The following is a 23,961-nucleotide window of genomic DNA, read 5'->3' as shown; positions in this document are numbered from 1 at the left end:
TGGTCATGGTAAATTTTAACCTCTGCAGTAATTTCCTTGCCTATCAGGTACTGGAATGCTAAAACCATTCAGGATGGATACAAAGTTCTGACCTAGAGTTTTACTGTGCTGAGCTGTATGCACAGATCAGTTAAGCTTGCCGTGTTATGAAGGCCCAACGAAACAGTTTCCTTCATTTTTCTTTTATTAAAAGATTGCATATTAGATGCCATTTTAAGAAGTCCAAACCTTTCCTAACACCTGGAATTCATAAATGGCTATTAAAAGAAAGCACAATACGGAGATTTTAAAGCAAGAATCAGAAGGAAGAAGATTATTTCATTTATGAACACTGTGCTTGAAGTCTAGGGTTTGAGCTTGATCCTGTTATTCAGGGAGGGGGTGGTAGTAGACCTTTCAGAAGGGTCTCACTTTGTATGTCGTACCAGTTGTACTGGAGGATAATGAAGTTTGTACTGGTGCTGAGCCATCCGCTGCTTAACAGTTGGGAATCCTAAAAGACCAGGACGCTGCGAATACTGCAATATAAAATGGCAGGTTAGTGACTGCAGGAAAGCCCCTGGGCTAACATCAGCAAAACGCTGCTGTTTTCTCTGAAAACCTGGGCTACCACTGTCAGCCAGGGTACTCCCTCCCTGCCCCCCCAGCCCCAGCTTGCAGCAGAATGACAGAGCAGATGCGCAAACCTTGCTGCAGATGCAGAGAACAAAATTTGTGCAAGACCGCAAAGCCTTCACTTGTGAAGCCCAGGGCTCCAAAAATCACCAAATACAGCCTGGGAAGCCCTTGGAGGGGGCTTAGGCATGCCTTTGCAGTTACACACGGCTCTAAGGGTAACCTCTGATTGCTACAGCTATTCGGGGCTGAAACACAAAGCGTTTCACGTAGTAAAAATGGTCGGCTGCAACATGCCTGTCTTCAGGCTGACTGTCAGTGTTTTAGCAAAGCCGATGGCATCTCTGTCCTCACCACTTTCCCCTGTTTGTTAAACAAAAATCTAAAACTAACATTTATAGCACATCTAAAATAAGGACAGCCAAAAAGTGAAGTGCGTGCTGCACAGCCAGAACCTGAGAACAAACCTCGGGGCTAAATTCTTCTGTTACTTGCTTTTTGTATTTAGATCAAATAACACCCAAAATAACAGCTAGCAATCGACAATGAAAATAAAACATTAATGTGATTCTCCAGACAGCTAGAACTTTCAAAAAGGGTAGTCCCCACACATGCTGAGATACACAAATCTATCTCCCACTTCTGCCAAGGCGAATTTTCAATTATTCCCATGGTAAATCTTGACAGATGTCTCTGGCAAACAATATTTCCGATTTCAACACCCTATGAAAACAGAGTCTGAGCTGAACTCTCACAATATTTGAGAAATGCATGAGAGCAATGTACATATACCCCAAGTACTTTCCTTTTTGAAAAGCTCTGAAGTTCAAGATAGACTACGCGGTGACTTCAGGACTAATAGCACTGGGACTGTCCCCTAACTCACAAGAGGAACGGTGAGTTGGGCTCTTTCTGTGCTCCTGCTCCTCATCTTAAAAAGCTTCTTGGAACGCGATGTAGCTGACCCCTGGCACTCTACAGCTTGGCCCTCCCAGGCTCCCTTTGTTGTGTGCTCTTTCCCGATGGGCAGCGGGCAGGGACTTCCCCATTTCTGCTGTCTTTTCTCCTGCTTTGCTCCAGCTGGAATCTGAAGGTTCCTCTGCGAGGAGCGACAGGGCCCACGGCATTTCAATAGCTAAAGCTTTACTACAGCTGCAACCCATGGGCAGGCGCTGGGGGAGGCGAGGGGGCACGGGGGGTTGCCTTCCCCATTCTCTGCTGTGAAGTCATACTCTGTGTTATTGTACAGCTCCTTTCGGCTATGTGTATAGAACCTTTACAATTAAACAACGTTTACCTCTTCCCTGTCCTTAGCAGATCAAATCCTTCATTGATTTTAGTGAAAGGAAGTGTGTGAGTAATTAATGGATCCAGAACAAATTTTTTCTTCATGTAGTCAGCAACCAATTTGGGGACTGAATCTTTACTCTTCCAGCCTGAAAAAACCCACAGACAATGGATAATGAAACATTAAACGCTTGTGAAAAACAGATAAAACTCATGGCAGCTTAAATTTTTAGATAAACTTTCTATAGCAGAACAGCGTGATGAAATGTTGCAGCGTGTCTTCACCTTTCTAACAGAGAGTGCCAGCAGGAAACACAGGATGAAGTGCGGCTATTCTGCGTATGACGAACCCAGGTAAGTGCTTTACTGCTCGAAGGCCAGTAGACATTTGAATCTTCACAGAATCCAAACTTTCCCCCACATTAAACACTGTTTCAACTTGTCTGTTGATAAATTGTCCACTAAATCACACATCATACAAAAGCCAGAGTGCTGACATCCATGTTGGGAACTAGAAACTTGATTGCCTGGTCAAAACTGAGGGATGGGGGGGTGGATGCGTCTCTTTAATTACAAGCAGTACTAGATAAAGATGTCTCAAAGCGTAGGGTGCCCTTCCAGGGGAACTTAATTTGCCACTTTATTCAGGTGGCTGTCGAATACATCAGAGGAACTGGTTGTCAGTGAAAAAACCTGTTGTTGGAAACAAGTTTTCTGTGGCCTTCAGCTTTGTGCTGGGCGAGCTAGGGCTTGCTGAGCACAGGACCTTGCTGGGAGAGCTCAGAAAAGAGAAAGAACTGTGAGGGAGTGTGTGACCTAGGTAGAAATCAGATGGGTCTGACCCCCGATGTCCTTTAGGGCTCTGACTCTCCATCTCTCACTCTTTTTCTTTCCCTCTCTTTCTATCCCTCTCATTCTCCTTTTTGCTCTTGCTCTTCTTCTCCCCCTCCCTCTCTCCCCTCCTCCCCTGTATCTTTTCTTCATTTTCTCCCTTTGTCCTTTTCCCTTATCTTTCTCCTTTTCTTTCTCCTTAACTCTTTTTCTCTTCTCTATTTTTAATCTCTTCTCCTTCCTCCTTCCCCCCTCCTTTTCTTTCTCTCTTCTTCTACCTTTCTTTTTCTCTCTCCCTTTTCCCCTCATTTTCCCTCCTATTTTCTTTCTCGTCTTTCCTCCCCTTTTCTCTGTTTTTTGTCTTTTTATCTCCTCCTTTCTCTGCCTCTTCTTCTCTCTTCCTCCTTTGCTCTGTTTTTCTCTCTTCTTCTCTCACCTTAACTAACAGTTCCCATAATTAATTCCCTTTGTCAGCAAAACAGCTGTCAATACTACTTCCAACAGGACAACCTAAGCAATGAATTTAGATAATACCCCCTTTCATTCCAGATGACTTACAAGATTCCCAAGCCAGTTAAATCCCATCTTTCCAAGCCCTTACCTCCAAAGACGGACCCTTTCCAGGTGCGACCAGTGAAGAGGAGCATGGGGTCAAAAGTGATCTTTTGTGTTGCAGGGGGCACACCCACAATCACACTGACGCCGTAGTTGTATTGGCAACAGGCCAAGGCTGCAGCCTGCATACGAAACAGAGGGACACCCCAGAGTCACGCGAGATTTGCCACAGGGGCACAGAAGTTTGAGTGCCTGCTCCTCCTCTCAGGGCTCAGCTTGCAATTCATTTTTTGTAACTGAAACCACATCCAATGATCTCCATTGTATCTGCTCACACCATTGTATCTGCTGTCATGGGTTAGGTATGTCCTAGCTTGGTCCTCCTTCCCCATTTTGCCTTAGACGTTAGTGGTAGGCCGCTGTTGGAAAGTAGGCGGTGGGCTACGTGAAATGTAGCCACCCTGGTTAGGCCAGGGGACTACGCTGAGGTTCCCTTTCCTAAGTTTTTGAGCGCGCACCTGTCCCTGCATCTCAGTGGCAGGTAGCTGGACTTGAAGTTAGCTTGACTCTTTGCCAGTGGCTCTCAGCTCCTCTCCCTCAGTGCTTAGTGGGTTAGCGACGAGAGAGCTAACAAGCTATTGCCTCATTTGACCACACCCTTTGGTTGCGTACCATGGTTTCGGTATGGCCAATGACTTCAAAGGAGTAGTCCACACCACAGCCAGTCATTTCGATCAACACTTCATGAATAGGCTTCTTGAAATCTTTAGGGTTCACGCAGTCGGTGGCTCCCAGCTCCCTGGCCTTGGCAAACTTGTTGCTATTGATATCAACGGCAATGATGCGGGCAGCTCCAGCCGCCTTGCAGCCCATGACGACAGAGAGGCCGACTCCTCCGAGGCCGAAGATGGCACAGGTGGAGCCTGGTTCCACCTATAATAACCATATAAACATGGCATACCGTTACAGTCTAGGTAAGGTACAGTGCATTTTCTTATTACCAACATGTTTTCACTTAAGCCACTTCTTGTAACTTACTGAGAGATTATCTGCTGAGAAGGAATTCGCACATGCATACCTACTAGTGCAGCAGCCGGCTATACTGTTATAGTCCTACATGTGACTAAGATAAATTGTCCCTAAAATACATTTCTGAGACCAGGTTTTCATTACGCATCTGAGCTTCAGGTTTAGAGACCCGGTTTGTTTGGTTTCTTATGATGGTGTTAGGATCTGTAGTGTCACTCCACTGGAGACAGTTCCAGCTGTAAAAGTCACATCCATGTATTGCTACAAGTTATGAGTGTCTGCGTATACAGGCTTCCGTGTATTCCTAGACCTAGGTTACCATAAACCAAATCAGCTCTGTGGTAACATTTTTCTAGGGGTGATAAAGCTAGGAGAGAAAACAGATGGTAGTAAGGATTTTTACTGGATTTTGAACTGAAGACTTCAGAGTACCTTAGTGACAGAGGAGCTGAAGTAGGCAAAGAACTTTCCACCCTGAACTCAACAGACTCTATACCTCCTGGCAGCCAGGCTCATGACCCACTCGCAGGCCACGCGATCCTGAACAGACCCCATGAGATGCCAGAAGCCCCCACCACGATACTTTACCTTGGCAGTCTGCACAGCAGCCCCGTAACCGGTTGAAAATCCACAGCCAATGAGACAAACTTTTTCCAGAGGAGCAGCAGAATCGATTTTGGCTACAGAGGATTCATGCACTACTGTGTATTCAGTGAAGGTACTCGTACCAATAAAATGGTGAATTGCTTTTCCTTTACAGGTGAATCTCGTGGTGCCATCAGGCATTAATCCAGCACCTGAACCAATGCTGTTTGAAAGATGACCAGAAATAACGGCGAGTGAAACCCCTTGAATGTGATCAGTTTTGTATAAATAAAAATCAAATAAGGGTTGTAGGTAACCCTGGAAAACTCACTCGTTTTTCCTGCACAGATTACCCTTGGTGCTTAAGCAACTGCTGCACTCCCCACACTGTGGGACAAAGAGTGGAATAACCTTGTCTCCTAGAAATAAAACAGTCATGTCAGTGGATTAAAAAAGGCAAACGAGAAGCATGCAGTAAAAACATGAAGCAAGTCTATTTAATCCCTAGGCAAATGTGCGCTAGGAGTGCAGTGCTGGTTTTATTTCCTTCTGCTGCCCTTGGAAGGTAAACCATCTCTCTCTGTTACAAAGGACATCGTTAGGGCAAAGTTATGATAACTAATTTCAATATGAAAAATTCCTGGCGTCTTTCATAGAACCTGAGGTTTTTTTCTTTCATAGACATCTGAGCTGTGTCGTAAACCCGTGTTAGCTACTGACATGCCCAAAGTACTCATTCAGCAGTTTATTGCGTCTTCTACTTCAAAAGAAAATTGTAATACACAGGAAAAGAAACAGAGATAAAAACTGACATCCACTAGGACAGCAGACTGGAGTGCCAAGATAACAGGGCTGTAAACTCTGCATAGGAAGAATGGGAAATTAAACATTAATTTGCCAGCCCTCTTGAGTCGTGTTCCTATTTGCAGTCGTATTGCTGTTGCATTGGAGAACAGGTAGGTAAAACACTTGTCAGAGAAGCAGTGACACACACAAGCCAAGCCAACACCTCTAATTCGCTAGCACAATTAAGATGATTAACAAAGTAGCACGTAGCTTCCCAGTGCAATTTTTTACTGCTACACATTTTCCGTGGCAATGATGTATGGTAAATCCCTAATAATCTCTAAAGAATTAATCCCTAATACAGATCAATTTGTGATTTGGCAGTTCTAAAATGTGGCTAATCCTCAACATGTTGAAAGTCAGGGGAAAACTTTGTTTTCCACTAAAAAAAAGGGAAAATGCCTACAGAACATGGAATGCCCCCACTACCCTGACCCTCACTTAACTTAGAACTGTGACATGACATGGGCTTAGTAATCATTCCGCTAAGGGAAGTTTGCACATCTTGCAGCCGTTTTTAGAACTTGAAGGTATAAATTAAGCATCATCTGAGAAACATGATTTTGTGCAGGTGTGCACACTCAGGCCTGCTGTTTCAGCTTACCTGGAAACATGTGGCAGCTAGAATCCGACAACAGAGTGATTTATGAGCCCAGACGTAAGGGAAAAAAAGCAGTTAGAGCTATCACTGAAATCTGCAATATACACATTTGTTTGGAGATAAAGCAGAAATCTCTAATAACACTTTTTCTTGTCATAGGTACCAGCCTGCTTTGGGCAGACTGCATACTTGTTGCCAGTACAAACAAAGACACTGGAAGTACGGAGGTGTTAAAAATGAACTACTTAGGTATTGTATCAAACTGCCTGGATAAAATTGAGCATTCCTATGCAGATTTTGTTAACTGCATATTTTGTGTTAATAATTTAGCCTTCCTTAGAATTTGTTCACTCCTGTACAAGCGTATATAGAAACCCTGCCTCATCTTGCAGCAGCTGGACGAAATCAGCATCTTTCACTGGCTTCTCTGTCTACCCACCGTGGCTCAGGGAGTGCAGTGAGAGGAGCAGCCGGTCCCGGTAAGCGTCCTGAGAGCGACCCAGCCCTCAGTGAGCAGCCCTGACTCACCTGCCCTGGTGCTGCACACAAGCAGTAAAGTCATTGAACACACAGACCTAAATTCTGGTCTACTGAAGCCAATGGATTATTTAGCTGTTAGGAGAATTAAAAGAAGGTGCTTTCACGTGTTGTCTAGTGCCTTATTGCTTTGCTTTTTCTTGAGAGAGATTGGCTGTGTAAACTGTGCTTAAAGAACCTGCAGCTAATACCTGATCTCCTACGACCAACAGGAATGAATCTATGTTCTTAATCCCACGACAGGAAAAGCGGTAGGTAGGTGGAATGCAAGCTGCAGATGTTTTTGCCAAAACCAAAAGAAATGGAACAGAAAACCTGAAAATGAATTAGGATTGGGAACACAGAAAGATGTAAACAGCCCGTAGTGTCCTTTAAGGTATCCTTGAAAAAACCCCAAGCTGGAACATTTTCCTCTGCAGTACGAGTACTCACGCATGTAACCATCTTTGACCCAAGCAGGGGTCTGGAAACTCAGCACAGGGTTTGTGTTCAGCGCTGTTCCGTACCTGGTTTGATCGAAGTTACTCCCTGCCCAACACTCTCCACAATGCCAGCTGCTTCATGCCCAAGAATTATCGGAAAAGGCATAACCAGTCCACCAGTTGTCACGTGGTCATCAGAGCGACAGATCCCTGTGGCCACAACCTGATTTAGAGGAAAGACAAGAATATTTCAGTGTTTAAGTATGTCATGTCATATGCGGAACTGAAATGATGTCATCGATTTAGAGGAGTCGCTTGCTTCCCTCCAAAATCACATATGCACACAATAAATCTACAGGTAAAACGCTTTTGGTTGTGCACTTCGTGATTTTCATGGTTTGTGTTAGTCTTTAACCTACAAAGCCAGGCTCCTTTGTGAACGCTGGCTATGCACTGCTGAGCTCTCTAGGGAGTCTCACTGAGTATCTGGCAGGACCAATGTTCTAGCTATGCAGTTATGTATGAAGAACAGAATAAAATAAATTATTCCTAATATTTATGTGTAAATACATAAGAAGAAGGCTGGGATATTATAGAAATATTACAAAAGTATGCAAATATAAGTCAACTATCATATTATTTATAAACACAGAAATATTATGCATTTTATATTACTTATATTTAGATTATATTACAACATACCAGATAATAGGCATGTTATATAAAACATGTATCATACAGTGACATTCTATGTAATTACAGTATAATTCTTACATATTATTTATATATTTAAATATATGTATATGTTATATATACACACAAAAATTTAGGCTACACATAGTATTTTATATCACATTTTGCCTTTTCTTGCAGGTAGCACAGCAGTGTTTCTTTTGAAACATTCAGGTACGTCTTTACAACTTCTATTCCAACAGATGGAGTTGTCAACCCCAGGAGAGGGTTCTCCTCACTTGTGTAACACTTGCAACTGCTCTAAAATGGAAACAGCTGCTGAATTCCACTGAGAAAGTTCCTGAAATGTAATAGATGCTCAATGCCCAGTTACAAAAGGAAGCTCCCAGCCCTACTGAGCTATTTCCCAGCACAGATTCAAATAAAGCAAAAGAGAATTTCTTGCTCCACGCTATAGGAGATTCAGATTTTTGCCCTGTTACTGTAATTTTTCAGCCTATTAGAAGCACAGGTGTCTTAGTAAAGAAAAAACCCAACCCTGCTTTTTTTTTTTTTTTTTTTTTTAAAGGACCTCATGATCAAATTTAGGACTTGAAGCATGTTCCATAGGAGCTCACTGAATAGTAAGTACTAACGTAGTGAATGTTTTCCGACTGGATCCTAAAAACCTATAGAAATAATTCTGATAAACAGCAAGACAGAATGCGAGTCATAATAGTTGTTTAAATTTTATTTTTAGTACCTTTATGCGAACTTCATGTGCCTTTGGTGGGGCAACTTCCACCTCCTCAATAGAAAATGGTTTATTGGCTTCCCACATTACTGCTGCTTTGCATTTAATAACCTGCAAACAGAGCAAAGAAAAAGGGAATGGCACTTGCATTTCCAAGACAAATTCTTACGGTTCCGCATGTGAAACTCCTGCTCATATTTGGTGAGGGAGAGGGAAAACTATAGGAAAAAAAACCAAAACCAAACCTAAAACGGAACAAAAAAGCCAACACCAAAGCACAGTGTAAGCCCATTTTTTCCCCCCACCAAGATCACCTCTGTGTTCATATTTCTGTCATAGGAAGTTTTCAGCAGCACGTGTAACAGTCTCCTAGGGTAACTGGGTACCTCATCCATCCTCATTGCTCCTTCTCCGTTTCTAACGTCCTTGGAGGATTATTTTTGCCGTGTTGGATTACTGGTGTATATTTGGGTCTTCTTGGAGATGGCACATTAAATGAGGCCATATATCAGGTTGTGATAAAGTCTGTATCACCTAGAACTGCCCGTCTTGGGAACTGACGAAATTGCTAAAAATGGAATGCAGAGCTTAATACAGGTTTATAAACATTTTATTACAGCCTAAGGTCAGCCCTGAGGTGATGGCCGAGAGGACACCTATGTAAAATGATGTAGCAGTATGCAGAGGTAATCTTGAAGAAGCACGTTGTAATGTTTCTGGGAACAAAGGTAGCCGAGAACTGTCGATTGCTGAGAACAGATAAGTCTCTCCTACACTTAGGCATTGGTTAACTAGGTATTGTTCTGGTGGCTGCGTCCCTGTGAACTTTTACCGACTATAACAGGATCCCACGGACGCACCACCAGCACACTATCACCCATTTCATCTATTGAGGCAAGCACTAGCTGGAGTCAAGTTGGGTTTTTTTTTTCCGCTTGTGTGTTCTACCAGCCTTACAAGTTACTGCAGCAGGGGGAGGGAAGGTGTCAAAACGTACCCTTTTACAGAGCATAAGGATTACGCTGCTTGGTCACATAAACTGCATGGTAACTCACACATTACTCCAAGATAAACATAATGAAAACAAGGCAGTTCAGTTACATCACGCCACTTCATTTACCATGCTCAGTCCAAGGCTGGGTGGGAGGACTGAACTTGGTGAATTTACCTACAAGTGGGCTACAACTAATTTTTTTGCACTTGCGATATCTCAGGGTTAGAGAGCACATTGGGTTTTTTTCCCCTCTTGTTTTGTTTGGGTTTAAAATAGTGAAGGCAGCTGGCAGTAAGAGCAGACAATCCTGGTACTTTCTTAAGGGACATTCCAGCCAGGTACATGCCTTCAATCGTCTTCCATCTTGGGGTTTCTGTCCATCGACCTCTCTTGCATGTCTCTGGGTGTGTGTTAGCCTCTCTCAGGTAGCGCAAGAAGCGACACACACTGTCTTCAGCAGGGGGATTAACCTACATCTCTCTTGGTTCTTACTTTCTAGCAAAGATGTAAGTGCTCATTTCAGTCCCAGCTCAGTACTGCATTGCATGTGATACTTACTTTTGGTCTTCATTAACTTAAGCTACAGATGTTACACGCATATTCAAATTTAATGACTGTCCTAACATCAGCACAATTACACCCTGAAATTTAACACAATACTATGTCTTTTTTTTTTAGAAAACAGAATTATATGAATTATATAGAAGCTAAAATTGATTTAAACCGCTATGGGATCTCAGAATGGAAACTGATAGAGCTGAGAAATCCATTGATCTGAACACCTACTACATTGTATTGTATTTTAAATTGTCCAATCAGAGATTAAAAACAGTTTGCTAACTTTGGGGTGAGGTTATTCTTATTCTGGTGCTGTTACCTTATGTTGCCTCAGTGTTTAAAAAAGAAATAAATGATTGCCTTGAAGAGTGTAACAACAATTTCCTAGGAGAGCACAGTGGCCTGCTCTCCTGTACCAGCTTCCTCCTAAACTCTCATCTGTGCTATAGCACCAGGACTTGCGGTGGCCCTGCAAAGAAACTGCATTTAAAAATGCATTACTCAGCTGCAGCAAAGAGACTTTTCTAATACAAGCTTTTGCTTACTTTGCCTGCCGTGCTCATGTTGGCTGGTGTGCCCGTTTCAAATCTTGCCACCACTGGTTTCTTGCGCCAAGAATTCAGTCAGCTGCAAAGCATTCGGGTTGCTGATCCACCAGTCCTGTCCAATGCACTGGAAGCCGACCTTGCGAAGTGCTCCTGCAAGTGCACTGCTCTGAACTTTTAGCCAAGCCTCCCAGCTCAGAGTCCCACCCCTTCATCAGCCAAACCGCTTGAACGAAAATAAACCACCCATCTGCTGAAACCTCACTCTTTACTGTCCTTCTGTCTTCCAGATTCCTTTGTCATGCTCTTCCCCACCCTTTTCGCACCCCATCTATGGTTGCCCTCGACATCGCGGGAAGGAAGCAACAGCCCTGGCTGGAAGCTGTCCCCGCTTTCCACCTCCCTGGGAGGCTGCCCTCCAAACCCACTGCGCTCAGCGGCACTGTGGGTGCAAAGAGAAAAGGGGAGTGTGGCTCTTGAATTCACAGCAGTGACACTCGTACGAGCCCAGCTGATATATTAAAACATGCTATCGTGCAAGCTCCTTAAGAAACATAGGCTGGCTGGCTGCGGCTGTACCTGCTCCTGATTCCTTAGTTTTACAGTCCGGCTATTCATTAATCTGTTGGAACGGCTTTCCAGGGAACAGTGGCCAAGGACAATGTGCCAATCATGCTGATGCGAAAACAAAAATCAGTAAGTCAACAAGAAGTGCTGCAAGATGTGCATTTCTTACCATGTGCAACACCCTGCTCAATTTGTGAGTGGTTGCCCGACCCCCTCGGTTCCATCAACACCTGCAGGCGCAGGCCCCATCGCTGCTCATGCGCCCACGTGCCGCTCCTGGCACACTGACCTGGTGCGAGGGGTTAGGTTCTGAAATCAAGATTCTTTCCTTCAGAAACAAGCAATAAAGAAAGAAAATACTGCATATAACCTGACTAGTAATTACTAAGTACAGCACTCTCTCAGGTTTACCTGTATGACTGTAATTAATTTAAGAAGGGGTACAGGAAGAGGAAACAGGGTGAAATGCAATAGATGGATGTAACCTCAGGTGGGTACTTCAGGGACAGCGGGGCGTTCTAGCGGCCTCAGAGATGCAGCTCCCGCCTGCTGGGGATGTGAGCTGTGTTTGGCCACGGCTAGAAGAACAGGGGTCAAGAGCCCCTGCTAAACAGTTTCAAAGACCCAGAGAGCAAAAAGAAAAGTCTGACCTGAGGCTTCCTATGGGAAAAGACTAGCAGAGTCCACAGATGGTGACCTGTCCCCCATCTGGGGAGTGACAGGCCTTGGGGTATTTATCTGTACAGTCTGCTCCGCTCTTGAAACTAAGCTCCTCTCACCATCCCCTCCTAGACTTTTCCTAAAATCACAGAATCATAGAATGGTTTGGGTTGGAAAAGACCTTTAAGATCATCAAGTCCAACCATTAACCTAGCACTTCCATCACTAAACCATGGCCCTAAGCATCACATCTACACACCTTTTAAATACTTCCAGGGATGGGGTCTCAACCACTTCCCTGGGCAGCCCATTCCAATGCTTGACAACCCTTTCAGTGAAGACATTTTTCCTAATATCCAATCTAAACCTCCCCTGGTGCAACTTGAGGCCATTTCCCCCTGTCCTATTGCTTGTTACTTGGCAGAAGAGACCAACACCCACCTCGCTACAACCTCCTTTCAGGTAGTTGTAGAGGTCAAGAAGGTCTACCCCGAGCCTCCTTTTCTCCAGGCTAAACCACCCCAGTTCCCTCAGCCGCTCCTCAGAAGACTTGTGCTCCAGACCCTTCACCAGCTTCCTTGCCCTTCACTGGACACGCTTCAGCGTCTCAATGCCCTTCTTGTAGCGAGGGGCTCAAACCTGAACGCAGCATTTGAGGTGCAGCCTCACCAATGCCGAGTACAAGGGAGCAATCACTTCCCTGCTCCTGCTGGTCACACTATTTCTGATATAAGCTAGGATGCTGTTGGCTGCCTTGGCCACACTCGTATTCAGCCAGCTGACAACCAGTACCCCTAGATTCCTCTCTGCCAAGCAGCTCTCCATCCACTCATCCCCAAGCCTGTAGCATCGCATAGGGTTGTTGTGATCCAAGTGCAGGATCTGGCAGTTAGCCTTGTTGAACCTCATACAGTTGGTCTTGGCCCATCAATCCAGCCTGTCCAGGTCCCTCTGTAGAGCCTTCCTACCCTCAGGCAGATCAACACTCCCACCCAGCTTAGTGCCACCTGCAAACTTGCTCAGGGTACACTCAATCCCCTCATCCACATCATTGATAAAGATATTAAACAGACCTGGCCCTGATACTGAGCCCTGGGGAACACCGCTTGTGACCTGCCGCCAAATGGGTTTAACTCCATTCACCACCACTCTTCGGGCCCGGCCATCCAGCCAGTTTTTTACCCAGTGAAGAGTACAGAAGTGCAAGCCATGGGCAGCGAGTTTCTCCAGGAGAATGCTGTGGGAAACAGTGTCAAAGGCTTTACTAAAGTCCAGGTAGACAACATCCCCAGCCTTTCCCTAATCCACTGAGCAGGACACCTTGTCCTAGAATGAGATCAGGTTCCCCAAGCAGTACCTGCCTTTCATAAACCCATGCTGACTGGGCCTGATCACCTGATTGTCCTGTACGTGCCATGTGATGGCACTCAAGATGATCTGCTGCATGACCTTCCCTGGCACCGGGGCCTGATCACCTGATTGTCCTGTACGTGCCATGTGATGGCACTCAAGATGAGCTGCTGCATGACCTTCCCTGGCACCGAGGTCAGACTGACAGGGCTGTAGTTCCCCGGACCCTCCTTCTGGCCCTTCTGGTAGATGGATGTCATGCTTGCCAACTTCCAATCAACTGGGACCTCCCCGGTTAACCAGGACTGCTGATACAGGATGGGAAGTGGCTTGGTGAGCACTTCTGCCAGCTCCCTCAGTACCCTCAGGTGGATCCCATCCGGCCCCACAGACTTGTGTGTGCCTCAGTGGCGTAGCAGGTCAGTAACCATTTCCCCTTGGATGATGGGGGCTTCATTCTGCTCCCTGCCCCTGTCTTCCAGCTCAGGGGGCTGGGTGCCCTGAGAACAACAGGTCTGACTATTAAAGACCATGGCAAAGAAGGCATTAAGCACCTCAGCCTTTTCCTCATCCTTTGTACTAGGTTTCTCCCTGCATCCAATAAAGGATGGACATTCTCCTTAGCCTCCTTTTGTTGCTGATGTATTTATAGAAATGCTTTTTATTTTCTTTTATGGCAGTAGCCAGATTAAGTTCTAGTTGGGTGTTGGCCCTTCTGATTTTCTCCCTGTAGAGCTTCACAACAGCCTCATCATCCTTCTGGGTTGCCTGACCCTTCTTCTCAAGGTCATAAACTCTCTGTTTTTTCCCTGAGTTCCAGCCAGAGCTCTCTGTTCAGCTGGGCTGCTCTTCTTCCCCGCCAGTGCCTCTTTCCACAGATAGGGAGGGCCTGCTCCTGCACCTTTCAGATTTTCTTTCTGAAGAAGGCCCAGCCTTCCTGGACTCCTCTGGCCCTCAGCACTGCCTCCCAAGGGACTCTGTCAGCCAGGCCCCTAAACAGGCCAAAGTCTGTCCTCTGCAAGGCCAAGGTGGCCGTTCTGCTGACTCCCATCCTTGCTCCTCTGAGAATCAAAACCTCTCTCGTTTCATAATCAATGTGCCCAAGAAGGCCACCAGCTCTCACATCACCCAGTGTAATACAGTGTATTACTGTGTAATAACATATTTTTGCTTTATATAGCAGTTAATCTCTCTTGCTGCTTCTTGGGAGTACAGATGCCACAGAAATTTCTCCTGCTAAGGTCATATCAAAGTTCACAGGGAAACTAATTTCATAAATGTATTGATTTACGAGAATGCTGCAGATAAGCTATGACTGCTTGCAGTATAGCAGATACCGCATGTTGTGCTTACAGACCTTCTGAACTGTATACTCTTTGTGGCACTTCTAAAGTAGAGGAGCCTCAGATAAGCCCTGTGTTGGTTGAACTCACACATGGACGCTATAACTCTAGCCCCGTGGATTTTATCTAGCTGGAAGTAACAAATTATTTCTCCTGCATACTGCTTACAGTCATGAGCTGAGAAAATATACTGTTTGGTTATACAAAATTGGCCAGTGTAACTTGTATTCTCCCTCAAGAAGCTGCTTGAATGTGGGCTTGTTACCAGCTTGCTTCGAGCCCCTTTTCCCACCAGCCAGACAGCAGAGACCTCGTGCTGCAGCCCTGACACATCAGTTGGAAAAGACCACACATATGGATGGCCAACTTCAAAACATGAAAAAGACTCATTTCTCTCCCAGCTAGAGGAAAATCTGCTCCCCAACTCCCTGCACAGCCTATATACCCATACATCTCTGACCTGGGAGTGGAGTGATGGCTAAAGACCTCAGAGCAGAAGGCTGAGCAACCTCTGGGAAAGTGTAGGCAATACCACTATCATGGAGGATGCATTGTCATTTCAAGTTGCACATTTGTGAGGTGTGGTGCAATTAGAAGATGGGTAGTGTAACATGAAATGTCAACACAAAAATAATGTATGTAAAACCCCCTCTAAATTCTCCCAGTAAGGCCTTCGAGGTAGAAGACATTCTGTGTACTCTGCGTCAAAATACATCCAGAACAATGTGACTTACCTTCCTGTAATGTGCTGACAGTGCTACAAAGCCTCAGGATGTAAGACCTAGTGACCTGTACTTCCTAGAAAAACTTGTATCAGAATGAAGTATTTCTCGTCTAATCTATTCCTTGACTCTTTCTCCTTTCCTCCCTTCTGCTGAAGTTCCCATCCCTTTTCCTTATTGGTCTCTTCTCTGATCCCTTTATGTTTCCTTTCCCCTCAAAACTCTCCTTGTCTCTTTAGCTGTAGCACATCAAGTCCACAAAATGTTTTTTTTTCAGGGAATGGAGCTGGAAACCATCTCCTTTGGCCAGAGTGGGTACCTCCAACTAGGAACACTGGGCAGTGGATCCTGTCCACAGCCTGTGCAGGTGTAGGTGGCATGGTCTTTAGGAAGAAGGTGGCAAGAAAAAGGGCTGCACACACTGCCAGTGAAACATGAGCTGACTTGCACAACTATGTTGCAGCAGCTGCCTTATTTGCATTGCTTTGCCAGATTGCTCAAGATGGCCGGGCTGGAGGTGTACAGGGGCCCTGGCACACAGGGAAGCTACAGTGCCACCCCTTCACGACTTGCTCGCACAGGCCCTCAGGCTCAACACTTTGCTCTCATACTTGCCAGAAAATACTTAACTGATCCCCTAGACCCCATCCTCTCCCCTTTTAGGGCAGTTCACTATAATGAGAATTTTTCTTTATGCTTATCTATGTATTGTATTCCTTCTTACACAATTAAAATATGCTGCATAATTCCTTTATCAGCTTTTTATCTTGCTTCGTCCAGCCGAACATGTGGCACTAAATATTCTCTCTCCAGTGATTTGTTAACCTCAGCAGATCCCAGTGAAATGTAGCACAGAGGCAGAAGAGAAAGAACACATCAGAGCTGTTAATGGCTGGTGAGCTTGCACACAAAAGAAGTTAGGAGCAGCAAACAAGGGCCCATTCATCCAACTCCAGGTCGTCTTGGGGACTGTAACTTGGGTGAAGGACATGAAACATTGACCGTGCTCAGCAGGCTGTAGCCATAGCTACAGTTTCTGACTACAGGCGCTTGTAGTGGAAGGTGGTTCTTCTTGTGCTTCGCAGGCAGTACTGCCTGCTTCCCACTTCTCACTCCGATCAGAGCTGAGCAGCCTCGTGTCGCTTGCTTTCCTGAATCAGTGCATGAAGTTAACTCCAGGTAAAGAGAGCTAGCAGTTTCTGAAACAGCCTTCTTTTAACATAAACAAAACTAGTTCTTCTGCACGGAATCTGCAGTTCAGTGGCCCAATTTAACAGGAGAATGTTATAATCACAGCTCAAGTGACTTAACTCTTTACAGAAAAAAGCTTTTAAGGGCAGCTACGCATCACAGTTTTTAGTGGCAACTATACATTCTACCCTACAAATAATAAAATGCATATTAGCTTTAGCTACTACTTAAGCATTTTTTTAAAAATGTATTACTTTTTCCTGCATCTATACTGTTAATATTTATTTTTAAGCTTACCAAGGTACATGTATGTTTCTTTTCAGACAGTGATTTAGCTGTTAAATAAGCAAATGTAGTTTTAGCCTTCTGGAGGGTCTATAAGCTGAAAAATCAGCATTTCTTCCTACTGTGTGACAGCAATTTCCAAGTTACTCTTTTATGAGTCACTTCTTACTCTTCGGAACTTGATAAGCACAAAAGATTCAGCTCTGGGCTTAAAAGGTTAGCGGTAGATAGAAAAAAAATGCAGCATTTCTGAAGTTCCCCCCTACACAGCACAGAAGCTGTGACTGCTCACCACCTTTTTATTTTTCCACCCACGCATTTAAGGATGTCCAAAGGATTAGGTACATGAAACACTACAGGTGCTCATTAGTATGAAGTGCAGAGATAAAATGGTGTAGCAGGTAAGATTCAGAGCTAGCATGCATCAAATTAAACAGCTTAGGGACCATATCTGGAGATTACACAAATGTGCATGACAAGGCAATGGAGCAGAATTAAGCAAGCACAGGGTGACGACATGCAGTTTTGTGAGAACATAAGCAAAGGCCCCCCGAAATAAACACCAATACCTTCCCAGAACACCCAGAAAATAAGTCAATTGCTCATGGGACAGTGCCTTATTCATTTTAGTAAGCTGAAGAACAAAAGCCAAAGGTGGAAGCTGCAAATAAGCTAAACACTGGTTCTGAAAGTTTGTGGGTTTAGAGCAAGTATTAAAACAATTTGAAGAGGAAAATAATATCTAAGGAGAGTACTGAATCAAATATGAACACCCCTTTTTTAAATAATGCCTTTCATCTTCCTCTTAGGTCTCTGAAAAATCACAGCCAAATGACAAACAAGAAGAACAAAGCACATCTTACACTACTTGAAGTAAAAATGGAGCAAAAGGGAATGAGTATGAATCAACAATTGTATTATTTACTGGCTTTAGGCGTGTCAGTAGTACACGCTGCTTTTCCAGCTAACAGAGCCACCTTCTTGGAAGAGAGACAGTTAAGCTATACATTTCAAAGATGGGCCAAAGTTTAGTCAGCCTTAGATTTGGAAGTCATACTGAAGTCCATCTCTACCTCTCCGAGTAACTTATAACGAGAAGAATGTGTGCTTACTCAAAGCTTATTTTAAAATCCCCCTGCGGAGTAAATTGATACTTTCCAACAACAGGAACCAACACCAGTAGCAGTGTGGTCAACCCATGATCTTCAGTGTGATTACCTAATGAGCTGCATGCTGGATCTACAGCATATCCCAAGCAATAAAAAGTTCTGTTCAAACCAAAGAAATACTGGAACTCTTCAAAATTCTCCAACCTTATCCTCAAGCTCTAAGGATTTTAGGAATGCTACCTTCAAGATCTATTTTACAAATAGGTAAATGCATTGTTAATCCACACAAGCCATCTACATCTGCCCAGTGCACAGCAGAATCTTCCCCTAGAAGTTCTGTGACAGCGCTCGCACTGTTGAATCAGTACCACCTTACTGATTCAAAACAAATTAACCTCCAAACGTGTTGTTACAGCCACCTACATCGTTGCATGTGCATCAGCAGCGTGACGGTACTCATAAACCAACACATGTTGACATCATCATCCTTCTATTGATTCTCAGCTAACTATGCTTTCAAATAGTTGACACCTCATCTTTCTCAAAGCTTCCAACAGGAAGGTTGGGGTAATGAAGCAGCCAGTAGGCAACAATATTTCAAAGGCAAGCTCAATATCCCTAGGCTGTGCTTCAGGGTACGTCCTTTTTCAGCTCCTTAGCTCTGGGGCACAAAGAGCGGGCACAGCCAGTGTCCCAGCTGCAGCTGGCAGTCAAACTGCCCCAAGACTGCCTTGAGCTGAGGTGCTGACATGGGTTTTTGGAATAACTGGTCAGTGTGGATCCCCTCAGCCAGCTACACCCCTGTGCAGCATGCCAGCTTACACTGCAAAAAACACCACCAGTGGCCAATTTATTGACTGAAAGCCCCTCAGATGGGGGTATTCAGAGAGGCTCTTTTTCACTCAAATCATTCAGATGCCCTCCTGCAGAGTCAAGTCTAGAATCAAACACAATTGCTCCATAAGCAAACATAGGGCCCATGAGCATATATGACATGGGACAGGAGTTTGTGTGGAAACCAAATCAAAGAAAAATTGACCTGAATCCAGGAAAAGGACAAGCAGGGGTCTAGTGCACTAACCTGCAGTACTTCAGAAATCTGGTAGATCTGTCATATCCCACCCATAACCAGGGGGACTGAGTCTCAGTGAGAAGGGAACGAGACAACAGGCTTACTTACGCACCTTGCTGTGAGCTCCCCGCAGCATGATGCTAAAAGCAAGTTTGCCCATTTCAGCCAGAAGGTTTGACTTTCTGCCATATCCCCTTCATATTTCTTGCTTCTGAGACTTTCTTTTCAGGTCCATCCAGCCATACCTTCTTTATTGCCTTTCTGATGTTTTATTAGACAGGTGTAAATGTGTCCGGACGCATTCTGCTGTTCAGCAGCTGCCAGGATTGCTGAGTAATGGTTCTGGCAGTATCCAAAACTTTACAAAGCTCAGCGATGAAAATCAGAGCTTTCCTAAGCAGAGCAATGATGCCTAATGGTGAAACACAGTGATCATATCCTTCTAGAGCTTCTGTGCAGCTTTTCTTTTTAATGTTCTGTTCTCCATCTCCATGGTGGCCAGGGAAAAAATTGGCTTAAACTGAAACAAGGAAGATTCAAATTACACTTCAGAAAAAAACATTCTCTGGGCACGGATAGCAGAAAAGGTAGATTGCTTGGAGGTGGCATGGCACCATCATCTTGGAGGTCTGTAAGATCTGGTTAGACAAGCATGCCAGAGCTGATCTTCCCTGGGGACAGCAGGGTAAAGCAGAGAACTTCCCTGCCTATTTTTCTACAGTTTTGTTAAGTTTGTACAGCTGAAGCTGGGATTCAGAGAAGGATCTTTCTTTAAGAAATGCCTGCGAGCACTGCACATAAATATTTATTTCTGTTATCAGAAACTAATTCCATGTCTTTTCCTATTATAAAACAGTACAGCGATTCATCTCTGCTTCCAGTTCAATGCTTTGGTGGTCCACGCCTGAAATATGCAAGTGCGTCTACCTTGAAAATCTTGAGGATAATACAGCCAGGCCTGTAGATGCAAACAGGAATAAATGTGCTTTCTTAAAAAACATGCCGCAAGCCACAACACTAGAGTGCCAACCGGTGCTATAACTTGCATACAATATGTAAATCCAAAATGCAAAAGAAATTAAAAATACATTTAGTGACCTCCAAAGCCAGCTGTATGTGCTGCCTGTAGAGCTCTGCTGGCTTTCCTTTTCAGTCCCACCTCACCTTTTTTGTGTGCGTCATTGTACAAGGGGAGGTGGAGGAAGCTTTATGCCCACCACCAGGGTATCTATGGATCAACAATGCAATTATGATTGTCAGGTATCAGTAAGATAAATAGGTGGAAAGGAAAAGCTCAGAGAAGCAAAGCAATTTACTTCCTGATTTTAGCCTGAAATTAGAACCAAGAGGGACACTTAACCACTTAACCACCACCATTAATAAAAGTTCCTACTTGTCAAATAATCATATCTGGCATTACTGAACATACTAAATCCATTCCTGAAAGGAGTGATAAAATGATGGCATTCAGCCAGCATTAGGAACCAGCAGGTAATTGATAATAAGCACTGATAATAACTGCCTTGCAATGTCTTCAACTGGCAGTTCATGAAAGGATCCAGATCTTAAAATGTTACAGCAGCCCTTCCCCTCACACCCTGGGGACATTTGAACACAGAAAGATCACAGACTTTACTCAAATTGGCCTTTATACACCATTTCTGTTTGTTTTGTCATTATTTACTCACAGTTGCTATTTATTGTCCCAGGCTGTTCTGCTTGTAAACTGATTTTTGCTAGTGACTGCCACAAGTGCATCAAAACCAGAGATGGTATTTCTTTTGCCTGAAGAACATCTGGCACTGATAAAGTTATCTTTGTATCTCTATGATATGATTCTGAATGTTCCTTTCTGTATCACTATAGGGCTGGAGTTGGGAATTGTAGGAATGGGGACAACAAAGTGGTTCATGGTTTTACTTTATTGTAGATCTTTATCTTTATGTAGATCATAATCCTCTGAATTGCATAGGACATTGCACAGGACTGCTACCAGGACTGTAGCTAAAGCTGCTTACTCTATAATCTATTTTTTAATCAAAAAGTTGGATGCCACTTTGGAACAGATACTGTGTTTCTCCAGCTTTGACTAGAAGTCTTTCAGAAGCACCTTCCCATGGACACAAAGATACCCCCTCCTCAGAACCACTGCTTTAAGAAATACTAACAAATCCTGAAATCAAAGGAAATTCTTGGAATCAGCCACCAATCCAGAATTCTTTCAATTATCAATAACTCCCAAAGCATTTCCAGCCTGCCTTTTATTTCAAAATTTCAGTTGCTGTTTGATCCAAAGTTGAAACAAATCTGTAATGCTTGGCTGTATCTGCCCCTACCTTTCTCAACTTCTGAGTTCTAGTTGGGTGCAAGACCTAATGTACCTTTAAAACTTAATTGTCCAGCTCAGTTTTACACTTCTACAGAACATCTTAGCTGTTTTCTTATACAGATGAGCATTGCATAAATTCTTGGATATGATACTCTGCACATGCAAATCCCCATACCTAGTTCTGAGTTTTCCCTAGGTATCCACCTAGCTTATGTGCCAAATCTTTATTGCTTTCCACAAGACTTGGGCTTTTGAAAATAGGACTTCATGGTGAGCCCAGACTACTGGAGAGCAGTCCAAGGTAAAGATGGTACACGTAACTGGTGTGAAGAGCTAGGTAAGAATAAGTTTCAAGAGTAACTTAAGATCATCCATTTTGTCTAAACTGGTGGACCCAGGCACAATTCAAACCTCAATTAACATTTGGAAGATGTTCTTCATAAGGCAACAAAATACATGTCCAAAAGAGCTATTCCTTTTAGCACTATAGCAGAATAAATATGGATCAGCTCTGGGGAAAGGAAAGCGTGAAAAGGCAAAGTGCCAGAATTACTGGCAGATTCTAACACATTAATAATATTTCATCCTTTCACCATTCTCTGAAGTCAACAGGCTGAGCTGAACGAGGGAACAAACCTCACAGAACACATAACTTTGGCAACTAGCACTACCACCCTTCACCTGACTCCATCCATTCTCCCTTTAGATATGTCATCATCTCTTTAGCATTTAACACATTATGAATTGCTGTCTTGCAACATCAGCAGTAGTACCTCTCCATGGGCATCCTAAGTCACAGAATTACATTGAATTTCCCAGTAAATGAATCTCTCTCTCTGCTTTGGAAAAACCAAAACTTTTCCCAAATGATCCCTTTCATCAATTTACCAAAGAAAGTTAAGGTCCTTGTATGGCATCTCAGGAAAATGCTGTTCCAGAACCTCACTGTCATTTGCTGTATTTGTATAAAGGCAATACCACACTATGTGAGATCTTAATGGCATCTCCCTTTTAATGAGTCCAGCTGGCTATTTGCTTAAGTTGCTTTTATAACAACTACATGTAAATCCCAAGCAATTGTAAAAAACTGCAGTATCCTGGAAAAACAAGGTTTGCAGCTTGCACTCTGTTCTGTAGGTAGACAGTCGTGAGCCCCAGGAAGCCATTTTGTTGTCATAGTTTACTCGAAAATTAATTGAACAGCAATATGAAAGACTTCTTGCAGTCCCTTCCACATCCTTTGAATTTCTTGAATTCCTCCTTCCAACAATGTCCCACTGTCTCTAACATGTAGCAAGATGCAGGTATTTTCTGTTAACTCTGGCTCTCTTGTGCTCTTCCCCATCCATAGACACAGAGGATTTATGAGGAAGTAGATCCAAAATTTCATGCCAACCTTGTTGGCTTTATTTAAAAAGAACTGATAAAAGTGCTTTCAGAAACAAAATATACATCTTAATGCATGCCCCAGGGATACTGACACTTTGTGTTCCTATGTGTGACAACTCAAAATGAGCCTGTGCTTCATGCTACCTTTGTGCATTCACAACAGCCTCTTATCTTCATGGGCCTTACAACAAAGCAAATGGTAACAGGCCATTTTGGGCTGCAGGATCAGAAGCTAGCAGCTGCATGGACCCTTTCTTAGAGCTTCTGCTATCAGCTGCCTTCTCTTCTTGAAAAGATTCAATAGCACCTTAGCCTGGAAGTTATCCAAACATTTGTTGTGATGACAAAGTCACACCAGTCACACTCCCCTTTTTCCCCTCCAAGTATAAAAAAACCTCCTCGCACTTCTTCCATTTTTTGCTTTTCTCCAACTTCCCGTGGACAAAGCCAGGTATTCCCACTTCTGGTGAGTACAAAAAGTGTGAGCCCCATTTTTCTGCAAAAGACCTTAAAATCACAATGAGAAACTGAAATGAATTTACTGTTGACCGTAGAGCCAAGGCTTTTATTCCCAAGCTCTTTGTTCCCAAGATGGCTTGCAAAACTAAAACCAACAAAAAATTAAGTGAGCATCAATCACTTGCAGGTACAATGTCCTGAAATAGTTGCACCTGGAGACCACAAGGTAATGGACTGCAATGGTGCCCTAGTGGGACAAAAAGCACTGTGAAACTGAAACACAAAAAATATCCTGTGACTTAGTGTCAGAGTCTATATAATAACACTTGTAAACTTGGAGGATTTCTAAGGAGACCTGAAAAGTGTACTAGAGTTGCACCCTCAGTGTAGCAGGAATCTTATTTTTGTGGGCAAAGCACCATTGCAGACATCTCCAGCAATAACCAGTGGTCACGTTGCAATGTAAATTTCTAGATTTTCTTCCTGTTACTAGATTCAAACAGCAATAGCATGACTACATTTAAGATCTTTATTGGTCAATGCCTGAAAATGCATTTTTACGCTCACTCATTTAACACCATTAACCCTATTTGATGATGACAATTTCACCTGTTGAAACTATGTAGCACTGCATTTTTACTCTAGAAAAAATTA

At 43.7% G+C, this 23,961-nt stretch overlaps 1 protein-coding gene across 4 annotated transcripts in view; it reads right to left on the bottom strand.

Moving 5' to 3' along the window:
- Positions 1 to 311: 311 nt before the first annotated feature.
- The window catches only part of LOC104122614 (alcohol dehydrogenase 1), a 39,299-nt gene continuing 15,649 nt past the window's right edge, over positions 312 to 23,961 (bottom strand). Inside the window, exons 1-10 of one of the 4 annotated variants that reach the window (XM_035890339.1) lie at positions 19,243 to 19,311; positions 10,832 to 10,984; positions 8,744 to 8,845; positions 7,393 to 7,531; positions 5,234 to 5,321; positions 4,906 to 5,125; positions 3,961 to 4,221; positions 3,335 to 3,470; positions 1,913 to 2,051; positions 312 to 518 (exon numbers count right to left, since the gene is read on the bottom strand). In XM_035890339.1, coding sequence (XP_035746232.1) covers positions 494 to 518; positions 1,913 to 2,051; positions 3,335 to 3,470; positions 3,961 to 4,221; positions 4,906 to 5,125; positions 5,234 to 5,321; positions 7,393 to 7,531; positions 8,744 to 8,845; positions 10,832 to 10,849 — 1,128 coding nt within the window. In that variant the 5' untranslated portion in view covers positions 10,850 to 10,984; positions 19,243 to 19,311 and the 3' untranslated portion in view covers positions 312 to 493. Of the gene's footprint in view, positions 519 to 1,912; positions 2,052 to 3,334; positions 3,471 to 3,960; positions 4,222 to 4,905; positions 5,126 to 5,233; positions 5,322 to 7,392; positions 7,532 to 8,743; positions 8,846 to 10,831; positions 11,090 to 11,567; positions 11,639 to 19,242; positions 19,651 to 23,961 lie in introns of those variants that run through there. The other 3 variants (XM_035890337.1, XM_035890336.1, XM_009634769.2) reach the window with 3 other exon arrangements.

The sequence above is a fragment of the Egretta garzetta genome, unplaced genomic scaffold, assembly GCF_000687185.1.
Source record: "Egretta garzetta isolate BGI_Z169 unplaced genomic scaffold, ASM68718v1 scaffold72, whole genome shotgun sequence".
NCBI classification, from domain to species: domain Eukaryota; kingdom Metazoa; phylum Chordata; class Aves; order Pelecaniformes; family Ardeidae; genus Egretta; species Egretta garzetta.
Note: the sequence above shows the minus strand (reverse complement) of the source record. Positions and strands in the feature narration are given on the sequence as shown.